The sequence below is a fragment of the Pan paniscus genome, chromosome 4 (assembly GCF_029289425.2).
Source record: "Pan paniscus chromosome 4, NHGRI_mPanPan1-v2.0_pri, whole genome shotgun sequence".
Lineage (NCBI taxonomy): Eukaryota > Metazoa > Chordata > Mammalia > Primates > Hominidae > Pan > Pan paniscus.
This window is the reverse complement of record NC_073253.2, coordinates 92215934-92242522: the sequence shown is the minus strand read 5'-3', so window position 1 is coordinate 92242522 and position 26589 is coordinate 92215934. Positions and strand designations below refer to the sequence as shown.

General features: G+C 36.2%; 1 protein-coding gene across 2 annotated transcripts in view; it reads right to left on the bottom strand.

Annotated features, from left to right (window-relative positions):
* The window catches only part of LNPEP (leucyl and cystinyl aminopeptidase), a 103092-nt gene that overhangs the window by 44821 nt on the left and 31682 nt on the right, over positions 1-26589 (bottom strand). For both annotated transcript variants that reach the window (XM_034960259.3, XM_055112495.2), the window contains exons 2-4: positions 12944-13784; positions 7719-7857; positions 6271-6402 (exon numbers count right to left, since the gene is read on the bottom strand). In XM_034960259.3, coding sequence (XP_034816150.1) covers positions 6271-6402; positions 7719-7857; positions 12944-13784 — 1112 coding nt within the window. The remainder of the gene's footprint in view (positions 1-6270; positions 6403-7718; positions 7858-12943; positions 13785-26589) is intronic.

Here is a 26589-nt window from a genome sequence, read left to right as displayed (position 1 = left end):
AGCAACATCCAAAATAACTACTTTAGGTCATCTTATAGCAACTTATAAGTATTTGCCTATTTAATTTTATGATACTCTTCTCTTCCTCTCCCATTACCTGTAGCTGCCCTTCCTTACTTATGAGGTAAAAAGATTGAGAGTTATTTGAAAGACAAAACTAAATTTTCATCCTTTCAGGACCTCACCGTGCCTGGCATCTAGCAGGCACTCAACACTGAGGAGTCACATCTTATGATGGAGTTAGTTCTAAAGTTAACATATAAGGCATAAATTGCATATTTGTTGAAATTATCCTAGAAAAACCAATTATAGACCAACATATTCTCTTCCAGTAAGTATGGCACAGCCAGTTTTTCTTCCAATGCTGTGGACAGCTAACTTTTTTTTCAGTTGTTGGCTTGTTTTTAAGGATCATGTTGTAAAAATAAATATATTATACAGAGAAACACTTGTTTTATGAGTTGTACACAGAACTAAAACCAACAAAGGGAACAACAGGTTCATGTCTCCCACTGCCCATTCACTCCCGGGTACATACTAAGAGACAAGGCAGATGGAATCATCCTTATTATTAAATTGCAATTCTTGCTCACTCTCTCTTTTTTTGGCTAAATGAATAAATTAAACATATATGATGCGACAAACTATAAACATCTTATTCAGGAAGTATCAAAAGGCAAGTGCTAAACAGCCATGTTCAAAGCAATGGGTTTTACAAAACAGTATTTATTTTTTTCTAATAGATTTTAAAAAGCCCTCTATACTCACCTGGAAAAGTGGGATGTAGATTAGACACAGCAGAAAATAAAAACCTCAAAATGAAGATCTCAACAGGTGGAAAATGGAAACTTTTTGAACAATTCATAATTTGGAAAAAGCACATTGGTGAACTCTTAACTCCAATTTTAGTTTCTCATTAAATGATTTTAAAACTGTCAACAATTTCTCAAAGCAAACAAAAACATAAAGTGGGGAAAGGACATCTTATTCAACAATCAGCAGAGTGAACAGACAACCCACAAAGTGGGAGAAAATCTTCATAATCTATACATCTGACAAAGGCTAATATCTAGAATCTAAAAGGAACTCAAACAAATCAGCAAGAAAATAAAACAATCCCATCAAAAAGTAGGCTAAGGACATGAAAAGACAATTCTCCAAAGAAGATATATAAATAGACAACAAACATTTGGAAAAATGCTCAACATCACTAATGATCAGCAAAATGCAAATCAAAACCACAAAGCGATAACACCTTACTCCTGGTAAAAATGGCCATAACCAAAAAAAATCAGAAAATAATAGATGTTAGCGTAGATGTGGTGAAAAAGGAACACCTTTACACTGCTGGTGGGAATGTAAACTAGTACAACCACTATAGAAAACAGTGTGGAGATTCCTTCAAGAACTAAAAGTAGAGGAATCATTTGATTTGTCAGTCCCACTACTGGGATTGATCAATGAGTGGATAAATAAATTGTGATATATATACATACCATGGAATACTACTCAGCCATAGAAAGGAATGAAATAATGGCAATCGCGGCAACCTGGATGGAATTGGGGACCATTATTCTAAGTAAAGTAACTCAGGAATGGAAAACCAGACATCGTATGTATGTTCTCACTCATAAGTGGGAGCTAAGCTATGAGGATGCAAAGGCATAAGAATGATACAATGGACTTTGGGAACATGGAGGAAAGGGTGGGAGGGGAGTGAGGGATAAAAGATGACACATTGGGTGCAGTCTACACTGCTTGGGTGATGTGTGCACCAAAATCTCAGAAATCACCACTAAAGAACTTATCCATGTAACTGAACACCACCTGTTCCCCAAAAACCTCTTAAAATAAAGCAAAAAACTGTCAACAATTTCTAAGAGGTCAAATAGGTTTCAACCATATTGTCTTTATGTGAGGCTTCAGTCTATAGAACATATGCATTAATCATAGAAATATGGAGGTGGCATAAAAATTAAACAATATAGAATGTTTAAGTAAATGAACAAAAAATGAAATATATAGGCTCTGTATTTACAGTGCTGGGGTTCAAATCTCTGCTATCTGTATGACCTTAAGCAGGCTAGTTAACCTTACTTTCCTTATCCATAAAACGGGGATAAAAGTGGCTCCTACCCTCACAGAGTTGCTGTGAGGATTAAGCTAATACATGTATAGAACTTAGATTAGTGCGTGACACAATGTCTAAGTGTTCAATAAATGGTAGTTATTGTTATTACAAATAGACTCCCATCGGAATTGAGGCAAAATATGTGTGAACAGAATATTTGTGGTTACTACTGGAAGAATTATATGTATAGAACTGGAGTTAACCAATTAAAAATATGTAGCTTTCTAAAGTAACAAGGGAAGAAATTTATTCTCCCATATTATGTAGCCAACCGTACTTCATTAGCCCAGCCTTCTAACACCTGAAGCCCTTGATACAGGACTGTGACCACAGCTTACTGAATTCAGTCACCGCCTACAAGCTGATCCTACTTACTGCATTTCCTGCATCTTTCCCCTACAGAAGTCAGTTTTAATATACACACACACACGCACGTGCACCTGACATACAATTTTTAAATCTTCAGCTATCATTATAAATAACTGTAACAAGATCAATAGAATTTAAGACAAGTCTTTATTAGCTGTACCTATTCTTTCCAGACAAACATATCTTGTGTTACAGTTGCCTCAATAATCTAGAAGATGGCACCCCAATAGAAACATCACCCATACCTCCAGATTACTCCTAAAACATTCTTCTGCCACACACACCATTTGGCAACTCCCATCACTGAGCACCTTTCCTTAGAGGACAAGCCAGGAGAAAAAGTTCACATGAAACTGAACTTTGACCAGAGGGTCCACTTATTCCCATCTCTGGAATACAATGATTAGGAAAAAATGTAGTTTAATACTTTCTCTTCCTTTCTACTTCTTTTTCTTTTCCTTAAAAGAACATCTGTAATGCGTTCTTACGAGAGATAAATAATCTGGTCATTATAATTATTATAAAGCTTTTCTAAGAGCAACAGATGCAGTAAGAAATAGAGAGAGCAACATAGCTCAGCAAAGGAAGTCTTGAACAGCATTCTGGACTTGGTAAGAGTACTCTAAACATTGTTAAATAAAAGTCAATCGGCACTCAGGCCTTAAAACTTACAACCTGAAACTTTTCTTGACAGATCTCTTTCAAAGATCTTATAGGAGATTTCTAAAAACACAACTAGAAAGATCCCTGATCAGCTCTCAAAGAAGGTTAACACTGAGCAATAACAGATTTAAGATTTGCTCTATTTCTTACTTAATATATAATAATATATATAAATATATAATATATATTATATATAATATAATATATATTATATATAATATATATTAAATTATATATAATATAATATATATTATATATAATATATATTAAATTATATATAATTTAATATATATTATATATATCATATATATTAAATTATATATAATATAATATATATTATATATAATATATATTACATTATATATTATATATTAATATATAATATATTATATTATATATAATTATATAATATATTATATATTATATATAATTATATAATATAATATATTATATAATTATATATAATATATTATTATATGTAATATATTATATATAAATTATATATAAAATATATATCATATATACGCAAATATTATACACTTACACACACACACATATATATATACTGAGAAAGGATGAGAGCAGTCTACTTAAGGGCCCATAGCTAGTAAGCTGTCTAGGAGGGATTTCAACCCAATTAGACTCCAGAGTCTATGTTTAACCATGTTGTTTCCTAATACAGGTAAACAAAAGGCAAAAAAGAAAACATAGTCATCTAAAACTTCTCTATCTCTTCCTCTTTCCACACACATACACACAAGCATGCACATGCACACACATATATGAGAATGCAGTGTGTATGTGGGCAATGAATAATTCAGCTTGCCTAGATGAAAGAATTCATAATGAGGCAATTAGAAATATAGCTGAATTTGCCAGAAGTATGGTTTAAACCTGTAATCCCAGCACTTTGGGAGGTTGAGGCAGGAGGATTGCTTGAGCCCAGGAGTTTAAGCTGGCCTGAGCAACATAGCAAGATGCCTCTACAAAAAATTAAAAAAAAAAACAAAACACCTAGCCAAGTATGGTGGCAGGTGCCTGTCTGTAGTCCCAATGACTTGGGAGAGAATCACTTGAGCCCAGAACTTTAATGTTACGGTGAGCTATGATTGCACCATGTACCCCAGCCTGGGTGGCAGAGTGAGACCCTGTCACTAAAAAAATTTTTAAAAAAGATCCCAGCACTTTGGGAGGCTGAGGCGGGCGGATCACAAGGTCAGGATTTAGAGACCAGCAGGCCAAATAGTGAAACCTCATCTCTACCAAAAATACAAAAAATTAGCCGGGCGTGGTGGAGGGCACCTGTAATCCCAGCTGCTCAGGAGGCTGAGGCAGGAGAATTGCTTGAACCCAGGAGGCAGAGGTTGCGGTGAACCGAAATTGTGCCACTTGTACTCCACCCCAGGCGACAGTGCGAGACTCTGTCTCCAAAAAAAAAAAAAAGAAAAAGAAAAAAGAAAGATCAGTGTGCAGATGGGTGGAAAAAATAAATTTTAAACAAGAAAAGAAATATTGCTGAATTTATAAGGAAGGCCTTGATTATCAAATGATGAATCTGAATGTAATCCTACAGGTAGTGTGAAGCAAACACAGCAGATGAGAGAAAGAGGGAAAAAGGAAGAGAGAGAGTGAAGAGGAAGGAAGAAAAGAAGGGGGGAAAATGCCAAGACTGCATACATTTTGGGATACATAAAAAGTGCTGGGGGTTTTATACCAATGAGTATTAAGAACTACAAAAAAGAGATAATTAAAGTGCTATGAAAGAGCAGAGAGGGAATGATTAATTCCAGCTGGGGAAAGAAAGAAATGCTTCATGGAGAAGGTAGTATTCAGCTGAGTCTTGAAGCAGCAGCAAACCTGACTCTTTTAGATTGGGCTTCTTGGGCTTTATCAAGGCTGCAAACTCTAAATCAAAGGCTAAATATGTAGTGCAACACCTGAAGTGGAATTAATTGAATTATTTCAGATTTAAGCCAGTCATAATATCCTTTTGAAAGGATTCTGAAAAATCCTTGACATAAAGTCTTTCAATCCAAAGGTGAGTGAACCATTATTTAGCACTTAATATTACAGTCTACACTTACCATTAAAAACTTAGTTTACTTTTTGAGTAGCATCATTAAAGGCATACAGTATTATTACTGATAAATCACCAGAGAATCCTTATCTCTGTCCTTATCTCTGAGAGGTATGGGATAGACATGATAGTCTTTTCTAATAGGAAACATATACCCTTTTGAAGTAGCAAAATGATAAGATCCAAGTATCCTGTGATTAATATAAAGCTCTTTAGTCTAGAAAGGAAACCCAAAACTAGCAGTATATTCCCTGGTAGAGCTCAAAAATACGAAAACAGAAACTAAGACATTCTATCATATTTCTATCATCAAGAATAATTGTTTTTAGTTTAATAAATATGATAGAATGCCTTTTCTCCTTCTATGTTGTCAGTATTTGAAAAAATTAACTTTATTAAGTTTCTACTATGAAATCAAAGTATAAAATCCAATCAAATAATCATTTACAAACAGGTACAAATGACAAAGAAAAACAGAAGAGTCTAATTTTGGCAAAATACAGATAAACCAGACCCTTAACTAAATAGACAATCTTATTCATTAGGAAGAGGAATCTCATCAGGATTTGCTTTGAAAAAAGGGAGGACTCATCTAATTTTTACAACCTAGAGCTATCGAATATGTAGCCACTAGTCACATGAACACTGCTGAACACTTGAAATATGGTTAGTGAGACTGAGGAAGTGAATTTTAAATTGTATTTAATTTTTATTTATTTAAATCTAAATATTCCCCCTAAGGCTAGTGGCTATCACTCAGTTCTAAAAGCTTTAGTATACATATAGTGTCTTACTAAAATTCTCTTTAAAAGTAAAATTTTTTAAAACTTGAAAATTATTGACTTTCAGCTATTAAATTAGTAACAGTAAATAACAGCTAAGCAAAAAAGTAGCATTTCTGGTATAAAATGTCAGAGTGTGATCTAAAAGCTTATTTATTTCACACAGCAAATACCAGGAATCGTTAAAGCAAGAGGTCCTCTGAACCTCTTGTGACACAGGCTTTCAGACAATTACCACATCAACATACCAGGGTTCCATTTACGTCCCGACTCAGGTTCTTCATCTCTCCCACAATGAAAGCAACCAAGTAAGTGCTCATCTTCACACTCTCAGAAAACTCATCCTGAACAAGTCCATCGTCTAGAACGACTGATGACTTCTACAAGCAAAGGGGAAAAGACAGTTCTGTAACTGTAGGAATAAATGGCAATAACAAACAAACTGAGAAACTGAAAATTCAAATAGGAAATAAGTGGTAAAGATGCTAGCATATTATAACCTCTCAGTATGAATTTCTGCAAAGAGCATGGCTCCTAGTCTCAGTCTGTTGTACCATCCTTCTTCCTGAGGACATATGGAGCACAGTGAAACTCCTCAAGGAGTTTTTAGTCCCAAAGATGACCAAATAAATGTTAAGTTAAAGATAGTCACGGTGGTTCTGCTTCTCCCATTAGAACACCTCCAAAACCAAAATCCTTCCTTATGACCTGGGATTGCTCCACTCTACTGCTACAAATACATCCACAGAAGGAGCTCTAGCTGCGACATCCCTTCAAATGATCTGAAATGGCTTCATGGGGTGCCATGTTGAGGACCCCCAAGAAAGCTTAGTGGGAACAAAGTCAGTAGTAAGTCATTAGAGAAGTCTGCAGCAGACACAAAATGAGGGAATGTAGGCAACCTTATAGAATTTTCCAACCACAAATTAAAGTAGGCATCTGCCTCTTTAGAGAAAGATGAAGGTGAAGAGTATGGCTGAGTGTGCAGAGTAAGCTGGTACAGTGCTGTCTTGTTACAGATTATGCTCTCTGCTGCCTACAGGATTGGCTCCATAGCCTGCTGGGTATGGCTGCTGCTCCTCTCCCTTAGCCACATGGGCCCAGGAGGCTCCTATCAAGCTGCACAGTCCCTCAGGTGTCTAAGACCAAAAAAAAAAAAAAAAGGATCCCCTAGGCTCCAGGTTTTGTTTGGCATAAAAACAATTATTGGTTTCACCCTCACTGCATCCCACACAGAGCTAACATCTAAGAAAGAGGCTCCTGTTCTAGTTGTCAATCTCCATATTATAACAATATTGGTTTTTCATTTACCAATAAAACAACAAAAAGAGTTATTATTCAACACTCTCAAATAACAGTTTAGAATAGCAAATTCATCCTGTCTCAGAAAATATTACTCTAATCTTGTGCTAGTTCATTGTATTAATATTTGCACAACTTAATATACAATGCACACTCACATTTCCTATCCACACATTCCAAGTCCAGCAGGTCTTTCTCTTTCCTCAAGTCCTCCTAAAGGTGACTTCCCAACTGATGCCAATATATTTTAATTTTTATTTAAGTATTTTAAGGAAGAATATTAATGTATATGATTTTAATCATTCTCAACTGTAGTCTGGCAAAGAGGAATTTAAGTGTTCTTAAAGAAAGAGACCCATTCAAAGATTTTTACATTCAAGGAACAGAACAGTACCTTAGGCATATTTGATAAAGCGGTGTATTGCTCATCCCTTATGATCTTGATGATAAAAGTGGCTTTAAATGCTGGTTCATCAAAACAAGGAAAAGCAGATCTTGCTGCCAGGGGTTCAAACTGAGTTGCTGCAAAGTACCTAAAACAAACACAAATTCAATCCAGTAGTTACTGAGCACCTATTGTACAAGGCACCCTGCCAAGTATACTAAGATAAATATGTTACAATCCTAGTTACTAAAGGATCTGCAATAAACTGGGAAAGGCAGAGGTTTATACAATGAACAGAAACTTACGTCAGGCTGTAAATCATGTCCTAACAATGAAAATAAAGCAGTGGGAACAAAGGGAAGGAAACAAATTCTGACTAGAGGTTGAAGATATTATAAGGAAACATGCAGAAAACCTGAAGAGGGCCTAAAAAGATGAGTATTTGAAAAGGTGAAGAAGGGAAGAAAGTATACTCTGGAAAGAGTGGGTAACACAAGTGTGGCAAGCCAGATCTCACTAACGCAGGCCTCCATAACAACTGTTTCAGTACTGGCTGAGTGGTTAAGTTAAATATTAAAAGCCAGTGCCCTTATACAAAGGCTGGAATTTAACAAAAGCCCACCAAGAGTTTTGCCTGGGTCTTAAAGCATGACAAAATAATGAAGGAATTTTTAACAGGACCCATTTAGGATTAAATAAGTTTTATTGGAGGGTCTGAAGAAACTCCCCAGGCCTCCACAAACAATTACGGGAGGTCTGAAGGAACTCCCCAAACCTCCGTGATTTAGCAGGAGACAACATAAGGGTAATCACCCCAGCACCTGGACCCATTTAGATTAAGTAAATTTACTGAGGCTCAAGAGGAAGGTCTTCAAGACTCGGACCTTAGTTATGGATTAAAAGAAGTTAATCACTTATGTCTTTAGAGAAATGCACACTTACACGTAAACATATAGTTTAGAAGGTATATAAGCTCTGGAAAACTTTGTAATTTTGAGTTGGTCTGGCAATAATTTCCAGGCCTTCTCCCTATATAACTGGTTATAGAAATAAAAAGTCTCTTCCCAGTTCATCTGCATCTCGTTTTGGGGCAGCAAAAAATAGCAGCCTGACCCTCGGTTTGGTCCGGGAACACAAGAGAGCAGTGCATGTGCAGAAACTGGGGGTGGCTGTCCAGTGTGGCTGGAGATGAAGCCACAAAGGTAGGCTGCAACTGGCCACTGAGGTCTTAAAAAGGTTTCTGATGGAAGATTATTAAGAAGGGTGGTCATTAATTGCTGCGAATTATCTGTACAGACTCTGGCTTCACGATACCAAACCTCAAATTCACAGCTTGCATTTTCATGAACACTGAAAAAATTAGGTGTCCTGTAGTATTCTGGTTTCCTTTACTCGCCTCAGAGATTAAAAAAAAATTCCTCCTCTTTCTGTAGCACACCAGCAACAGTTGAGAATACGACACAGAAAAATCCTCAATTACAGTCCAGGCCAGGTGGCTCACGCCTGAAATCCCAACACTTTGGGAGGCCAAGGTGGGCGGATCACTTGAGATCAGGAGTTTGAGACCAGCCTGGCCAACATGGTGAAACCTCATCTCTACTTAAAAATATAAAAATTAGCCAGGCATGGTAGCACATGCCTGTAATCCCAGCTACTCAGGAGACAGAGGCAGGAGAATCGCTTGCACCTGGGAGGCAGAGGCTGCAGTCAGCCAAGATTGCACCACGGCACTCCAACCTGGGCGACAGAGCAAGATGCTGTCTCAAGGGAAAAAAAAAGAAAAGTCCTCGATTACAGGTTGGTGGAAAAGCATAAAAAGAAACAAGGAGAAATGCAAATTTTCAGTTAAGTAAAAGAATAACTAGATCTGAACTTGGGAGATCATCCCAGCGTGGCTATAATCACGGCAAATATGGCCCTGGTGTGCATATTTCAGGTACCAATCAATATAGCACATATACAACCACCACTTGGAGGTGGTAGCCTCTCTCATTTTGGGCTTAGTTTCCACTACTAGAAGATAAGGAGAAAAGAAAGAGTATGAGATTTGGAGTCAGAAGACCCAGACTCTATAATTTACTAACCACATGACTTTGGGCAAATCAGTAACCTACATCTCATACATCTCAATGTCCTTACATCTCATACATCTCAACGTCCTTAACAGTTAAATTAGGACTGAGATAGAATCCACTGCCAAACACCAGGGTTTTTGTTAGAATCAAATAAAAATATTTATAATAAAAACGACTTGTATACCATATGGTCCTAAAGATTAGGATTTTTGTTAGAATCAAATAAAACTATCTATAATAAAAACTACTTGTATATCATATGGTCCTAAATAGATATTTATTACAAATGCAAGATAGTCCTAACTTCTTCCACACTTAAAATTTGTGTGCTTTTTCTGTTTTGTATTCTTTTGTTTTTGCTTTTTTTCTGTTAAGGATGTGTGCCCAAATAACTGTTGCTATCGGATTGGGTAAACTGCAAGAAAGGTAGCAATCAACATACATGAAACAATTTACACATATTATGTTTCTAACATTTCATTTCTTCAACCCACCCCCAACATTCTTATGTAGTTAACAGAAGATTTTGGAAGAGAAGCATAAGGGACCAGGGAATAAAGTTTGATGTTATCCCTACTATTCATACAAGAGAGACCCACCACTTTTGGATAAAAATTAGATCATAACACACTAAGGCGAAAAAGCCTTAAACTGTTGTTAAGAGATCCAATCATAACTATCTCACATAAAAATCCCTTTGAGAAGGCTGCTGCTTGATAATACTTATAACCTGTTCTATCTATGCTGAATAACTTGAAGCTTATTCTTTCACTGGAGAGTATATTTCCTTTCTGAAATACTAAAGTTGAACACTTTATCAAGTAGTGTTCAAGACAATTACAAATTAACTGGGGATAAGAGAATTTTAAGCACTGGAGATAACAATGTACAAAGGAAAGCAAGTATGAACTAGAGAGGCAGTGCACCATGGTGGTGAAGAATGTGGCTTCTGCAGTTAAAATGACCTTGAGTTTGAGTTCTCCCTCTGCTATCTGCTTGCCATGAGATGCTGGATAAGTTACTTTATGTGCCTCTGCTCCCTTAGCTGTAAAATGAATATAATGTTAACATCTATCTCTTAGTGAGTTTGACAGAATAAAAGACTAAACACGTAAGAGGCTTGGAACAGTTTCCAGCCCTTCAGTTCCAGGTGAATACTGGCTATTATTATCATCAGAAAGTTCACCATAGCAGGTGAGAACTATGAGAAAGAAAAAACAAGGGTAGATCAAAAACAGTCTTGAATTAAATTCTGTTAGAAACGAGGAACTGCTGAAACACATCCCTATCCTGAATTTGTTTACTAGTTCTTAGTATCAGTTTGTTATCTAGGACTTTAAGCCTATCATAAACAACTTTGAGATTTAACTCCAAGGTTACTGACTGTCTCTGTCTCTTAGATCACATGGGTAAAGTTCCCTTACAACAAGCAGCGTCTACGCAAGGTGTCTGACGTTTACATACAATGGTTTTCCAATCAACAAGAAATACGTTCTTAGTATGCAAACAGACTTTTAGGACATGTGCCCTAGCCATCTCTTCCCATCAGAATATTGACCCTGGAATCCTTGTACTCGTTAACTATTTAATGGGAGGAATAAATACAGCAGAGTAATGTGATTTTTGGTACGGCCACTTGTTGACTCTTGCCATGGGCTGGATTGAGTTGTGGAAAATGTCAGAAAAATGAAATATGTTTCTTTAAGATTAAGAAATAGAGTATTATAAAACAGTATTTTACAACCTATTAAAATAAATTAGTACGTGAAACTCTGCTATTCAAAACAAAATAAAAGTATCAGTAAAATGAATCCCCCAAGTGATAGTATATCTTGATTCCAGGTAAATGTTTAGATTATTTATACCTTTCAAGATGTCTGAAAACTATAATTCAAAGCCATTTTTTTGTCTTTCTCTCTTTTAATTTGGCTTACTTCTATTAGAGAAGCTTTTATAAATTTTTCTTCTCTGAGGTATGATTAGAATACATATTTATACTGGTAGATAAACTAATTAAGGGATGTATTTCTTGTTTTTACATATAGCTTACATTTCCTGGGGATAATAGGCATTATAGAAGGAGAACTAAAGGCAAGAACTTTCAAGTTCCCATTGCAATTATACATTTGTGTTCAATGCCAGATCTCATGCAAGAATTGAAATGCAGGGCCAGTATGCCATTTATTTTAAAAGTATTACATAGAGGGAAAATAAAATAAAAATTATTTATCTGAATAGAATTATGGATCTTGCTTGGTCTCTTTCTCCATTTAAGAAGGATCAAAAAGTTTCCTTTAGATGTAGAATACTCATTTCTAACTATTTCTCTTAATATGTCAACATACATTAGCCAAATGGTCAGCATCAGTAATTCACATACTGTTTTACAGAGTAATATGAGAGAATGTTCCAATTGCATAAAGCAGATGTCGTGAGGATTTTGTGCACAAGACAACTGATATCACTGCTACTTAAGAATAACCTCCGTACTGTGTGAACTCCATCTTCCCAGAATTTCAAACTACATGCTATGAATGCTAAGATTAAAGTACTAAATATATAGTCCAAATAGGGAGCTGAATAATTTTATATTTTGTCTCACCTTTTTTTCTGAACCAAATAAAGTCTCTCCTAGACCTTAAAAAAAATTTCCACCAGAAATCCAAAATAGACTGGCATTTTAAAAAATAATAAACCAGTAAAGATTAAGGATATTAAAAATGATATATGTAAGCACACCACACTTCACACTTCTTCATGCCCTCTTTCTGTATTTCACTAAGTACCTCCTAAAAGTTCTGCACATTAGGAAAATAGGTCTTAAAGAATAACTCCTCTTTACTCTGCTTCCCAACAGCCTTCATGAGGTGACAGAAAACTAGATTCACCTTAAAAATGTGAAAAACTCAAGATAACAAGTTTTGGATATAATCTTTATCCATCCTTTTCCACCAGCACACCCCTATCTCCACCCCACCATGATATATGCTCAAGGCTTTGACTAAGAGAGATAATATATTGTTCTAAATCACCATTCTACTATTTTGTATATAACTTCCTAAATTAAAAAAAAAATCACAATTCTGGTGTGGACAAAGGGATCTATATTGCAGAAGTTATCAGAGCATAAAACCAGAATCATTTAAGAGGGCTACCTACTTTTTCTCATTACTTTCATCTGTGTAGGAGAAGCCATAAAACCCATAATAAGAACTAGATATATTTGCCGAGTACTCTATCTTCAACGTATAATTGTGCCCTGCTAGAAGGGCTTCGGGGGCGACAATGGCGATCTGTCCATGATATGCATATTCCAGGATCTCAGCTTGTTTTTCTTGGCTTGAAACTGCTGACATAAAGGTCACTCTTGAAATATTATGACCTGTGCTATGAAGAATGATATTCCATGTGACCTGAAGAGCCTGAACTGAAATTGTCACAGAACCCCTGAATGTCATCGAGGTTAGGTTCGGGTGTAGGTTGAGTTCATAGCGTAGTGGCACAACGGCAGTGGGAAGCCTGATCTGTGCCCATGGAAACAATTTCCCATTTGTTGCAAATGGCTGAATTAGTCCAATTGACTGGTTTTTTTTATGGCAGCCTTCTTTGGTAAAGGTACATCTGGGCAGTAAGTAAATCACCATGATTACAGAAACAGCAACCACGATGACAAAAGCACAGACCACCATGGTCCTTGCAGAGGGTACTGAACAAGCCCCATCTGGGCTCTGCCTGTAACCAGTTGCACTGTTCCGAAGGCCTGAGCTTCTATTCATGAAGGACATGCCCAGCAGCTTTGCTGATGACTCATAATCCTCTTCATCCTCCTCCATCTCATGCTCACCAAGACCCCGCACCAGCAGTCGGGAACCCCGGGGCTCATATTCCACCTCATCAGGCTCTAGAGGATGTAAACAAGGCTCTTTGGCTAAATCCACCACATCTGGTTCTTCCTCAAACATGCTGTTTTCAATCATATTCCTGGGGAGCTGAAGCCGATCTAAAAAACCAAAACATAAGAACAAGGCACAGAGTTAGAAAAAAAAAAGCTCATAATATTAATAACATGTCTTCTACCTAGACCACATTTAAACTAAGAATTTTTTTAAGTCACTAAGACTTATTTCCATCTCAGAGCTACTGAATTAAATAAGATGTTTATACCATTGAGTCATCCATTAAAAACTAAAACATAAATAAAAGTATACCACAGTTATGAAACAAGAAAGCTAAATAAACAGGCTATTATATTTTTAAAAAGTTAGCTGAGATAATATATTAATTTCCTTAATATACTCCTGCCCCACAACCTGGGACCCTGCCCTGGGCTTGAGAGGGCCCTGTTTTGGCATTCCTCTGACTACGTCTGTCCCCACCAGGCGAGGAGTCAGTAGGATCAAAGGGATGTGCCCACCTACAGTCCACGGTTCCCCTTCTAGGGTTTGGGCACTGCAATCCCAGAATTTCTGTCCAACAGGCCTCAAATCTGCTTCCAAGGTATTTGTGGGTCTCATCCCTGAGTCTCATTCTCTCTAGGGAGCACAAGCTGGTATGCCCATTTCTAAGATTGAGTGTGGCTAAGCAACAGGATGGGTTATTGTTTTCCCCTGAAAGAGGAATGTTTCTGTCCCACAGCAAATGGGAAGCAGCAAATTATATAGGAAATTTCCATAAGCAAGAAATGATTTTTAAAAAGACCAAAAGACAATAAAAGTCAGATACAATTATAATTCAATCGTTTTTCATGCTTCCATGGCTTTCAGAAGTACAACATATTTCCATGGGAAACAACCATACTGCACACCATGAGTGTTAGTGGATCTCAGTGGGAGCTTTTACAAACTACAACAAACCACACCTTCCGATTTGCCAAAATCACTGAGAAAAAAGACTCTAGAAGTAGAAGGGTCGATAATCCCCCATATATCAGTACTTCCTAGGATTAGATCGTTCAATATTTTTTATTTAAAATTCATACAATTTTAGTTTTTAAGGGATCTCAAAAGTTATCAAATTGAAACCTCCACTAATCTTCCCTACAAGGGAAGATACTTTATACCTATCATTTCTAACCCTTACAACAATCCTATAAAATGGCAAGTATTCTATTTTAGACATGAGAAAATAGAAAAAGAGAAATAGATTAATTCGTCTTCATAAAGTCACACAGCTATTTAGTCATAAAACTGATATTAAAGCGCAGGTCTAAAAATTTGATTCAAAAGTTTATGCTCTTTTCATTATATTGCATCCCTCTACTCAAACTAATTCAATAAAAGATGAGAGCCCTGAATTATTTATTTTATACCTGGCAATGAAGTTGCTAAGAGTATTATTTCACCATCAGGAGAGCAAAGCTTACAAAAAACTACTGAATATCTAGCTTAAGATAAATGCTATGTATTTTGTGCTATTCAACAAACACTGTAATGGTGGAAACTCTTCATCCATAAAACATATTATTGATAAATATTAGGATAAAATTTGCAGTTTTGCTGTTCAGTGTGGCCTGTGACCCTGCAGCATTTGCATCACATTGCAGCTTGTTAGAAACGCAGCCTCTGAAGTCTCCACCTAGAATACGAATTTTAACAAATCCTCGGGTGCTTCACGTGCACTTAAGTTTGAGAGGCACTGGTATAAGCATCTTCCATGGTCAGATCCCAGCCAGCACTAAATACCATTCCTGAGTATGCTCTGGCCATCCCAAACTGCTTACTATTTTGAGCATAGGCCAGGCAGCTATTCCACGCTATCCTCCACATGTCTCTTTTTCTTTTCTGTTCCCTCTGCTTGCAGTGTCATCATCTCCCTTTCCCATGCCCATCCACCTGATATTCCGTACCTCAGCTTAACTTGCTACAACACAAATTAAGAAAAGTTATCTTTTTTTGTTTTTCCTTTGTCTTTATTACCTTTAAAAAATAAACTTTCTTTTCATTTAACTTCACCCATTTCTGCTTTGGGGAGCATATGGATCACAATGAGGTTACCTTTTCCTGACTCCTCTCCAACCTGAACTGTATACAAGTTATGCTACTTTAAAATTTTTATTTGAATAAAACTTCTAATCATTTTCTAGGTATGAGTTTAGCATTCTGCCATCTACCCATCTACTATGAAAGAAGAAGGGTTCTAACATACTGCTTTTGGGAATATAATCTCCTAAACTTCCTATAGTGCCCCAATTTCTTGTAAAAAAAAAAAGTATGTTCTGTTTTGATAGTTAATAGTGTTTTGGGTCATACACTTCATTAACAGAGCAAATATTGCTGTATTCAATTTTTTTAAATTGCTTTTAAAACTCTTAATGATTAGAAAGTTTCTGTAGTAGTTTTTTGGTTCCTGGCACACTGCTGTAGACTAGCTTAATTTTTTTTTTTAAATTTAAAAATGTCTAAAAAGGCCTTTTTTGACTTTTTTTACCACACATGGGAAGATTATGCTCTCAGGCATTTGCCCCATGTGTTTTGTTCTGTGTCAGGCCTAATGCAGACAACAATGGGTTCTGTACAGCATGGTTTTATTTACTATATTTCTGAACTAACTCCAGGTACAATCTCAGCTTAATATTTAGAGCATTCCCATCTCTCAATTCTGTCCCCTTAGAACTTTGTTGCTGTGTTTTTTTATTCTTCTGCCATGCCATTTAAAGCCAAGAGATATTCTACAGTTTGACAATTTGGCATCTCCTGTCTGCATGTCATTAATTTCAAATCTTCTGACAAGGGCTTAGTCAGATGTCTGCCTAAATCCAAATAACTTACTTTTATTATTTCACTCCCAGTCAGAATAATACCAACGTAGAATTTTAATCTTTCAGAAATGGAGATCACATCAACCCATTTGCTATATTTCGCTGTGCAATATAGAAGCACAGTTTTTTTTTTGTATGCACAATCATATCAAGTTAAATACATCAAATCAGGGAAAATCACTTTTATTACAGGTATCCCATGAAGATACATGAAGGTACTTCAAGCCTATTTAAGAAAATGTTGATTTGATTCTTAAGTCAGTACACTTTGATTTTGGCATTAAATTGTAACATAACACATGATTACCCCTTGCTTGATGGGATTTATTCCTACTGAAAGAAGGGATCCTAAAGAAACAGGGAATTTTCTAAAACCTCTTAAATCCACATATAGAAGCTATCTATAAGTCAAAGCAAAGAACCTTCTACTGAAATGTTTCAGTTTTAAATAACATAGGCCCATGTGGTTATAATCTAAGAGAACTGAAGACATTTCTTTTCATCAGATACTGTGAACTAGCACTCCTCAATGTTGTTTGTGGCCCAGTGTCAATGTGCAAAAGTGTGACCCATCTGGGACAGGATATACATAGACTATTAGTACCCAAAAACTTTTATGACAATTTGACAGAGTAATTTTTATGTGTGTTGAATTTAATAATGTATAAAACTGAGCTATTTTTGTATGTCTTTTTTCATTTCATTTTTCTAATTAATTTTTTTATATGCTACAAAATTTCTGCAACAGATTAAAAATTAAAAAAACAGAAACAATAAACCCTGGTTCTTCGGCTCAGATAATGTGAGAAGCAGTGAGTTAGACTGTCACTATAATGGCAATAACAGTCAAGATAAAGTTCTTAACTATGTCAGCAGCAGTGAGAATAAAGAGGAGGGTATGATTACAAGTCACGTCAAAAAGGTAGATGCACAAGAACTGATACTACCTCGGGCTAGATGGACCTGCAGGGTAGGAGACAGAGAAAAGTCTATGTCAATTCCCTTTACATTCCAACTTGTATAACTGAAAAGAAGGAATGTCATTCACTGAGATTGAGAATATAGTCTTTCACATTTTCTAATTTTTTTTGAGGCAAGGAAGGAGAGAACAGGATTATGAGATGGCATTCAGTGTAGGATATATCTGTCAGATAACCAGGTGGAGATGTTTGATTAATAGAGTTAAAGGCCTGATTTTAGGTAGACGTTAAAATCCTGGCTTTTCCACTGACCTCAAACAGGTTACCTTTCTTAGCCTCAATTTCCTCACCTATAAATGTGGGAAACAGTGCTATTTTGTAGAATTGTTAAAAGGATTATGTTACGTGGGTTTAGAGCTCAAGAGAGTGATCTGGGTGGAAGACTCAGGTTTCCGAATCACCTGTGCAGATATGGTCATTAAAACCATGCAGATAAATGAGACTATCGAAAGGGAGACTCAGGGAGGATCAGCATTTAAGAGCTGGGTGGCCAGAGGAAGAAGGTCAGCAAAGGAGAAAAAGAAATGGACTAAAGGTAGGAAAATCAGAGGAGTGGCATCCCAGAAACCTAAAGCAGGATTTCATAAAGATGAAAGTGGCCAGCATTAAATATTTTAGAAAGGTCAAGTAAAATGAGGCCTAGAGAGACCCTTACATTTGGTAACCAGGGAACCAGTGACTTTAATAGTGAGAGTAGAAGCCTGATTCCAGGGGCCCAAAGAAGAAATGGCAAGTTAACAAAAGAAAACAAGGACTGCAGACTATTCTTTGAAGATATGTAGTTGTTTATCAAGGAAAAAACATAGGGATAAACTAAAGGAAAATGTGGTATAGACAAAACTTAAATCCTTTTGTTTTTCATTCGTCTGTGTTTAAGATGGGAACAACTTGGGCATGTATTTCTGCAGGAAAGGAACAGTAAAGAAAGACAAAATGTGGAGGTGAAGGAGTAGGGGAGGGAAAATGCTGGCGTAGCATCCAGAGGGACAGGGAGAGTGTACAAGAAAATGATGGGAGCTAAGTGCTCTCCCTCCAAGCCTGGAGGACAGGAGGTAAAGACAGAGAAGAGGCATGTGCATGAGCACAAAACAGCAGAGAGCCTTCATGTTCTCTGTGACAAGTGCAAGCAAAGACATCTGCCCAGAGCTAAAGGCAAGTTGTTGGGAAGGCATAGGGGCTTGAGCAGAATGAGGGACAGGTGCCATAGGAGAGGGCCAAGGAGTGGTGACCCCAAGACAAGCATGACTGAGAAGGTCAGAAACCCCAGTGGAATTTGTCATACCACAAATCTCTAAAAAACATCTTCAGCAGTTCTTACCAGCCCAGGTCTAAAAGAAGAGAAGTGTTATGTGTATTTTACTACAATAAAAGTTAAACAAAATGTTTATAAAAGGTAGAGAAAGCACATTGTTAGGCAGGGTTAAACATATAGGGAGGATGTGGTGAGAAGGCAAATTTACAGTGCATAGAGGCTACCGGCAAGAGAGCAAGTCATCAATTGAGGGATACAATTTAGAAGACAGGACAAAAAGCGAAGCCATGACAAACAACATTAACAGCAACTTGAACTAAAAGAAGCAAACTTCTCACAGACTTTAAAAGGATTAAAGCTTTAAGCTGCCATCACATTTTCTGAGAAAATGTAATAGGATGTACAGTTGTCCCTAGGCATCTGTGGGGGATTCATTCCAGGGCTCCCTGTGAAACCAAAATCCAGAAATGCTCAAGTCCCTTCTATAGAATGCTGTAATATTTGCATCTAATCTTTGCATATCCTCCCACATACTTTAAATCATCTCTAGACTACTTATAATATCCAATCCATTGTAAATGCTATATAAATAGTTGTTATACTGTTATTTTTTAGAGAATAGTAACAAGGAAAAAAGTCTAATATTCTTCTGAGGCCCCTATGACATATTTATATAGAACTATAAGTTCCAAGTATGGGACAGCACTTAAAATATTTTCTAGATAAATTTCCAAACTGATGACTAAGTATCACATAAAGTAACTACTTCCCTAATGAGAATACTCTTCTATCAAAAAAAATTCTATTTTTTTTTTTTTAAGTTTAAGCTTAAAAAGAAAGAAAAACACTAGAATTTAGAACCAAAAAGACGTGATTTTTTTCTGGGTAGGTCCAAATGGACAAAACACTACCCAACCCCCGCTAAACCCATACTCAAAGAAAATCTCTTCCTGTTAATTACAGTGCTCATGAGAAGTTACAAGTTTAGGTGTATCTTATCTCACCAGAATCTGAAGGGCAGTCATTAACAGCAAACAAGTTTTGAAGATGTATCTAAGTCGTCCCTTTTCCTGACAACTGTTTGTGTAACACCTCAATGTATAAGCAGTGGCATAAAATATGAAAATGTAAAGTCCCGCACGCATTACTACTTTACCCCTAGTATATTGTGCTTTTTCACAACACCTTTAATTTTCTAGTTCAGAGGCCCAAGGTCATGACATTGGAGCAAGATCCAAGTAAGGTCTTTCTTCTGCTGCCCCTCACCCTGACTTTGTCTCCCTTGTGAAGAGAAAAGTAAATGGATGACTGAGGGTGGGAGGCGAGAAGATCAGCGAGCAATGATTCAGTCCATGAGCACACTGGGAGAGACTTCAACTTTCAATATAACAGAGTAATTGGTACCAGATTATCATTCCTCTCATAAACAACTATTAAACTAGACAAAACGATACACCTGTTTGCACATACTAGCTAACAGAGTGTGACCTCTGAGTGAAGGAACAGGTGAGCCCACAATCACTCTGGTTCTCTGGGGACAATTTCCCAACTGTAGTTCAGCAAGCTAGGGTCTAAGCAGAGCAGTGCTGGTGAAGGGTGGCACGTGCAAAGGGGAGTCACAGAAGTTTGCACAAGGTTTTCTGAGAGTCCTTACCCAATTTAGGACATGAGGTGTAGAAGAAAGTAGCTGCAATAAGGTTAAGACAGAACAGAAATACTAGAGGTCAAGCAGTGCAGGGAAGTAGTGGCAGGTCAACCCAGCCAGAGCAAACAGAACTCATAACACCCTAGGCATCAGCTTGAAACACTAGAAAGGCCTCAGTGTAGAAGTAAAGGTGACACCCTAGAATAAGACCTACTCTAGATCCATACTAACAAAGCCTAAAACCAAGCCCTAATAAAATCCACAGGGGGAAAAAGTATTTAAGGATGAGTCTCACTAAGTTAGAGGAGCCTGATAAACAGCTTAGGCTTTCCACAGATCTGCCTTAAAAATAAACCTACACAAGGTGATCAGCCAGTAACTAAGCTGTCTACAGAGACAGAGAGAGAAAAATCAATATTTTACAGAGTTTTTTTTAATTCAGCATCTCTACCATGTGCCATTGACACTATTCAATATGTAATAAAAAATTACTAGACATTTAATGAAACAAGAAAATGTGAACCCTAAGTAAACAAAATCATTAGAAAGCAATCTTAAGGTGGTCCAGATATTGCATTGCATTTAGTGAGTCTTTAGAGTAGCTATTATAAATAAAAAAGAATCCCTGAAGAAGACGTGTTTTATTATTTTTCAATTGTATCCCCATCATTAGGCAGGAAGATGTATTTTAAAAAGGAAAAAATGAGAATATGTGAATAGATGAGACTCTCAGTGGGGAAATCAAGACTAAAAAAGAACTAAATGAGAGGGAAAAAAGAAAAATCTAGGAGAAAAAGGTTCAATAAATAAAATGAAAAAGTTACTAAATGGACTTAATGGCAGATTGGAGACAGCAGAAGAAGGAGTCCATAAACTTGACAGATCATTAGAAATTACCAATTTGAAGAACAATGAGACAAAGGATTGAAGAAAAGTAAACACAGCATCAGGGATCTGGGGGACAGTATCAGACAGTCTAACATGTATCTAACAGGAGCCACAGAAGGAGTGTGAGAATGCAGCAGAAGAAAATATCTGAAGAAATAATAGTTAAAATTTTATTAAGTTTGATGAAAAACACCACTTACCAGATCCAAAATGTTCAGCAAACCCCCAAAAAGATAAATACACACACACACACACACACACACACACACACACACACACAAATAATAATGTCTTAAGCACATCATGGTCAAAACTGCTTAAAACTAAAGATAAAAAGAAAACCTTTAAGAGAACCTGGAAACAATGCTACATACAGATGAACAACAGTACATACACTAACTTCTCATGTCAACGCTGGAGGCCTGAAGATGATAGAGCATTTTTAAAGAGTTGGAAGACAAAGAAAATTCTCAACTCAACTTTGCACATACAGTGAAAATATGCTTCAAAATCAAGAGTAAAAGACATTTTCAAATAAATGACTGCTTACAGAATTCATTTAGAACACATTTTCCTCAAGTAGATGTATACTACAAGAAATTTTAAAGGAGGTTCTTCAGGATGAAGGGAACTACTACCAGACGGAAACTCAGATCTTCAGGAAGGAGAGAATACCAGAAGTAATACATGTTAAAATAAAAGGTGTACATTCTTTATTCTTCTTATAATTTCCTTAAAAGACTATCTTTAAAAACTGTATGCTTAAAACTCAAAAATAAAAGATACAACAAAAGCACAGAGAATACAGAAGTTGAGTAAGAGAAATTAAGCAGAAAGGAAGAAGGGTCAGGTATAGAATGTGAAATGGTACAATACTGACTATACACAGACTTAATGATGCATGTTATTAATCCCAGAAGAAACACTGAAAAAGTTATTTTAAAAAGATGCATAGTTAAGAATCCAATAGAGAAAATAAAATGAAATACTAAAATTGCCCACTTAATCCAAAAAAAATGAATAAAGGAGAAACAGAGAAACAAAAACAAAAGGAACAAATGAAAACAGTGGCAACATGGTAGACTTAAACCTGACCTATGCATTAACTGTAAATGGATTAAACATTGTAACAGAGACTGTCACAATGGGGACAAAACAGCAAGAAACAACTATATACACTGTCTGTAAGAGATGCATTTTAAATTTAGACACAAATAGATTAACAAATAAGAATATTTTATGATGATAAAAGGAGAAATTCAGCAGGATATCAATCTTAAATATGTATACCTAATAACAGTGTTTCAAAAAGAAGTTTTTTATGAAGAATAGAACAAACAAAAACATCCACAACCATATCCTTTCTCTTCATAACTGATAGAACAAATAGACAACAAATAAGTAAGGTCACAGAAGATCGGAACAATACTATTAACTAATTTGACCTGACATTCACTGAACATAAAATCAAACAACTGCAGAAATACATATGAAACATTCACCAAGATGGAATAAAGCAAAATAAAATAAAATTAATCACAATCAACTTCAAAAGACTGAAATATGCTTTTTAGAGACTTTGTTCTCTAAACACAATGGAAACAATTAAAAAATCAATTAGTAAATTAGGTAAACAATCCCTAGATATTTGGAAAATAAAAACAAAAGACTTTAAATAATCCATAAGTCAAAGAAGAAACCACAAGGAATATATAAAATATTTGAAATAAATAATAATAAAAACATAATATATCAAAATTCAAGAAAATTTATTGCTTTAAATGCCTATATTGGGAAAAGGTTTAAAAATAATGACATTTCCACCCTAAGAACCTAGAAAAGAATACCAAATTAAACCTAAGTAGAAAAAATAATAAAAAAAAACAGGGCAAAAATCAACAAAATAGACACCAGATAAACAACCGAAAAATAATGCAAAAAATGCTGCTAGAGGGCAGGAAAGTAGTCTGGGCAGCTCTAACTCATATTCTCCTAGAAACTGGCCCAAAAATCCACACATACCATTGTCCTGGTGCATCTCCAAAACCAATTTTTCACTTCTCAAAAGTCTAGTTAGGTAATTTAAAGGGACAAATCAGAACTGGGTCACAGGCTAGAGACAGAGATCTTTTAACAAGCCCAGCCATCTTACATCTGTCCCTTTTTCAAGAATATCTGGCAAACACAAAATTATTTAGCCAGTAATAATACCAGTTATGCCCAAATTTAGAAAATACAGTATGTTCTCCCTCTCCTTTCAAGTAAAAAGCTAGGGAAATTTTCTTTGTAAATCCAAATATTTAAAATGAACTACAGAACTGCTATTTAAAGGAAACTCCTTATGAGCTCATCAAAAGTTAAAAAAAAAAAAAAGCAAGCATTCTTAAGCAAAAAACGACTTAACATCCATTTTTGTATTTGGATTTCTGTATTTCTTTCTTAAAAAGGGAAACTCCTTTTAAGTGTCCACTTCAAATTTTAACTGAGTTTTTCTGGATAGGAAAAAAGCCTTCATTTTGAAGTATCTGATTTAAAATTCTTACTTCATTTGAGGTAATCACAATTCTGAGGCTGATTTTGCATAAATATAACCATTCTGCAGTCGTTCAGGTCACAGCTATGTGAAACAAATCTCCACAGCTAGGATCTTTGTTCTAAATCTAAAAGACCCAGTGGCCCTATATATAAACAAACTAAATTGGTCCTCAGCTCTCAGCCATGTTTCCACAAATCCCTAAAGCACATACAACCACGCAAAGTGCCTGCTCTGCCTCTGACCAGTATGTGAGACCATACACATGTTACAAACATCTTGGTTTCTCTCAAGCACGCACGGCAGCTATAGCCACTTCACTTTGTCCCCTTATCCCATCCTCTTCTCTGCAGCCCATAGGCTTTTTTTTCTCCCTCTTTATTTATTATACCAGTCCAATGTAATCTTTTCAAATTCCTAGTTTCTTTCACCTTTAAAAAAACCAATCCAACTATTATTGGAACAAATGTCTTACTCTGACCAATTTTCCTACTCTCCCTAAAAGAGTACGCCATATATAGTAAGATGTACAAATGTTCTCTTAAGACAAAAAGGTTATAAGAACTGCAATAAGGAAATGCTTAAATGGGCCCTGAAAAAAATAACCCAGAAGACTTCCACAAATATTATTATATTTACTTTCCCCCTAGGGTAAGTCCCTGGACAATCAAAGAAAAACAACTTGATTTATAGTAAACGACACTATCTAATAATCATTCTAAACGTAATCCTGCCAACTTGGGGGATTATCCAGTACAGGCTTGCTTCTTGGTAGCCACTGTACATAGAGTTTTGTTTATAATTAGACTGTGTAGTGTTAATTATGCTGGTTGCCCTGCCAGTATTCTACAGAGGCTACAGGAGGAGATCAAAACAATCATTCCAGAATTATGAGTCACTTCACTCTCTCCGCACTACACACCACTGGCAGCCTCTCAACCCTGGAAAAAGGAAATTATGCACACTATTTGCCTATACAGTCTTTCACATTTAGGATGAAATATTGAGTTCCAAAACCTGCTCTACGTTTACTTTTCTAGAATAACGGATACATTTCAATCCTGGTAACTTTTTGCTGTTCAAGAATTAGAAGCTGAGGAAAGAAGGTTTAGAAAACTCTCAAGGCCCGGTTTATGCAGTAGAAAAAAAGAATTTCTGCATAAGTAAACTGCAATTATAAATTTTGCTCCAAATATGAATAATTCCTCCAAGGAGAGGTTCATAACCTCATTCATCTTTGTATTCCTGGTGCCTAGCAGGGAAGAAACCTGCCATAAATGTTGAAATGAAAGTAGCAATAATCTAATATATTAAAATGAAGTATAAACGAAAATTACCTCCATGTCCATGCATAAACTCTTCAAGGGCTGAATCCAGGTTTACTGGAGGCTTGGAATAAGATAAAATTCATACACTGTCTATAAGGTTAACAAGGTCCTTCTAATACCTGCTGTGGGGCTGGATCTTAAATCAGGAGGACTTAGTAGTACTTCAGTGACTATGGAATCTGAGTCACTGCCTTTCAGTTCTACTAGACACTGATTCTTGAGAACTACTTTGTATATACTTACTGTTTTTCCTCTTCTTTCCTCAAAGCTGGTTGATAATTCAAGTCAATTATGGTTTAGAAGACATAAAATATAGTGAAGAGGCCAGGCACAGTGGTTCATACCTGTAATCTCAGCACTTTGGGAGGCTGAAGCAGGAGGATCACTTGAGACCAAGAGTTTAAGACCACTCTGGACAACACAGTGAGACCCAGCTTCTACCAAAAAAAAAAAATAATAATAGTCAGGCTACAAACTGTAGCTGTCATCCAGTACGTTGAGTTTTATTGTGTAAATGCAGTATAGTACATGAACATGGCCTTTAGAGACACTTAATTCTTAGGGATGTTTTGGGAGCAGTTACAGTGTTTTTATATCAAGGCAGCCATTTGACAAATGTCTTAGAAGTCAGATGACTTAAAATGTAAAACTTGTGTGTCAAAATCTCTGTGAAACAGATAATATCTAAAGTTCCACTATACCTGAGGGTTCTCCAGGGACATTGTTCCAGCTGACCCTAAAAGATGTCAAGAGGCCAGAGTTGTTGCTTACGTAAGTAATTTGGTATTTTTGGTGTTAAAGGCAAAACAAGGTTTCTGGACTTTTCATATTTTAAGAATTTACCTACTAATGTGTGCTGTGAATGACAATGAAACATCATTTTTAAGGCATGAGGGGGAAATTATGCTAATGAATCTTAAAGAGAAAGACTAGTGTGCTTTGCTGAAAAGTTAAAGACACGTTTATTGTCTTATGATTTTGAAGCTTCTAACCTAATTATTTAATATAATAGCAATGAGCTCTTTATTAATAAAGCACTTCATAGTTTGAAAAGTGTTGTGACCCACTTATCTTATTTGACTCCTACAATAATATAAGTAGACAGGGCAGTTATTATCCGCATTTTACCTTTGAGAAAACTGAGGTTCCAACATATACTAAGTGGTAAAGCCAGGACTCTATCACTGGTAGGGCCAGGTTTCTCTTCACTACACACACACACACACACACACACACACACACACACACACAAATATATGTAAGACAGAGTCTCACTCTGTCACCCAGGTTGGAGTGCAATGGCACAATTATAGCTCACTGCAACTTCAAATTCCCAGGCTCAAGCAATCCTCCCACCTCGTCCTCCTGACTAGGTGGGACTACAGGCATGTGCCACCATATCAAGCTAATTTTTAAAAATTT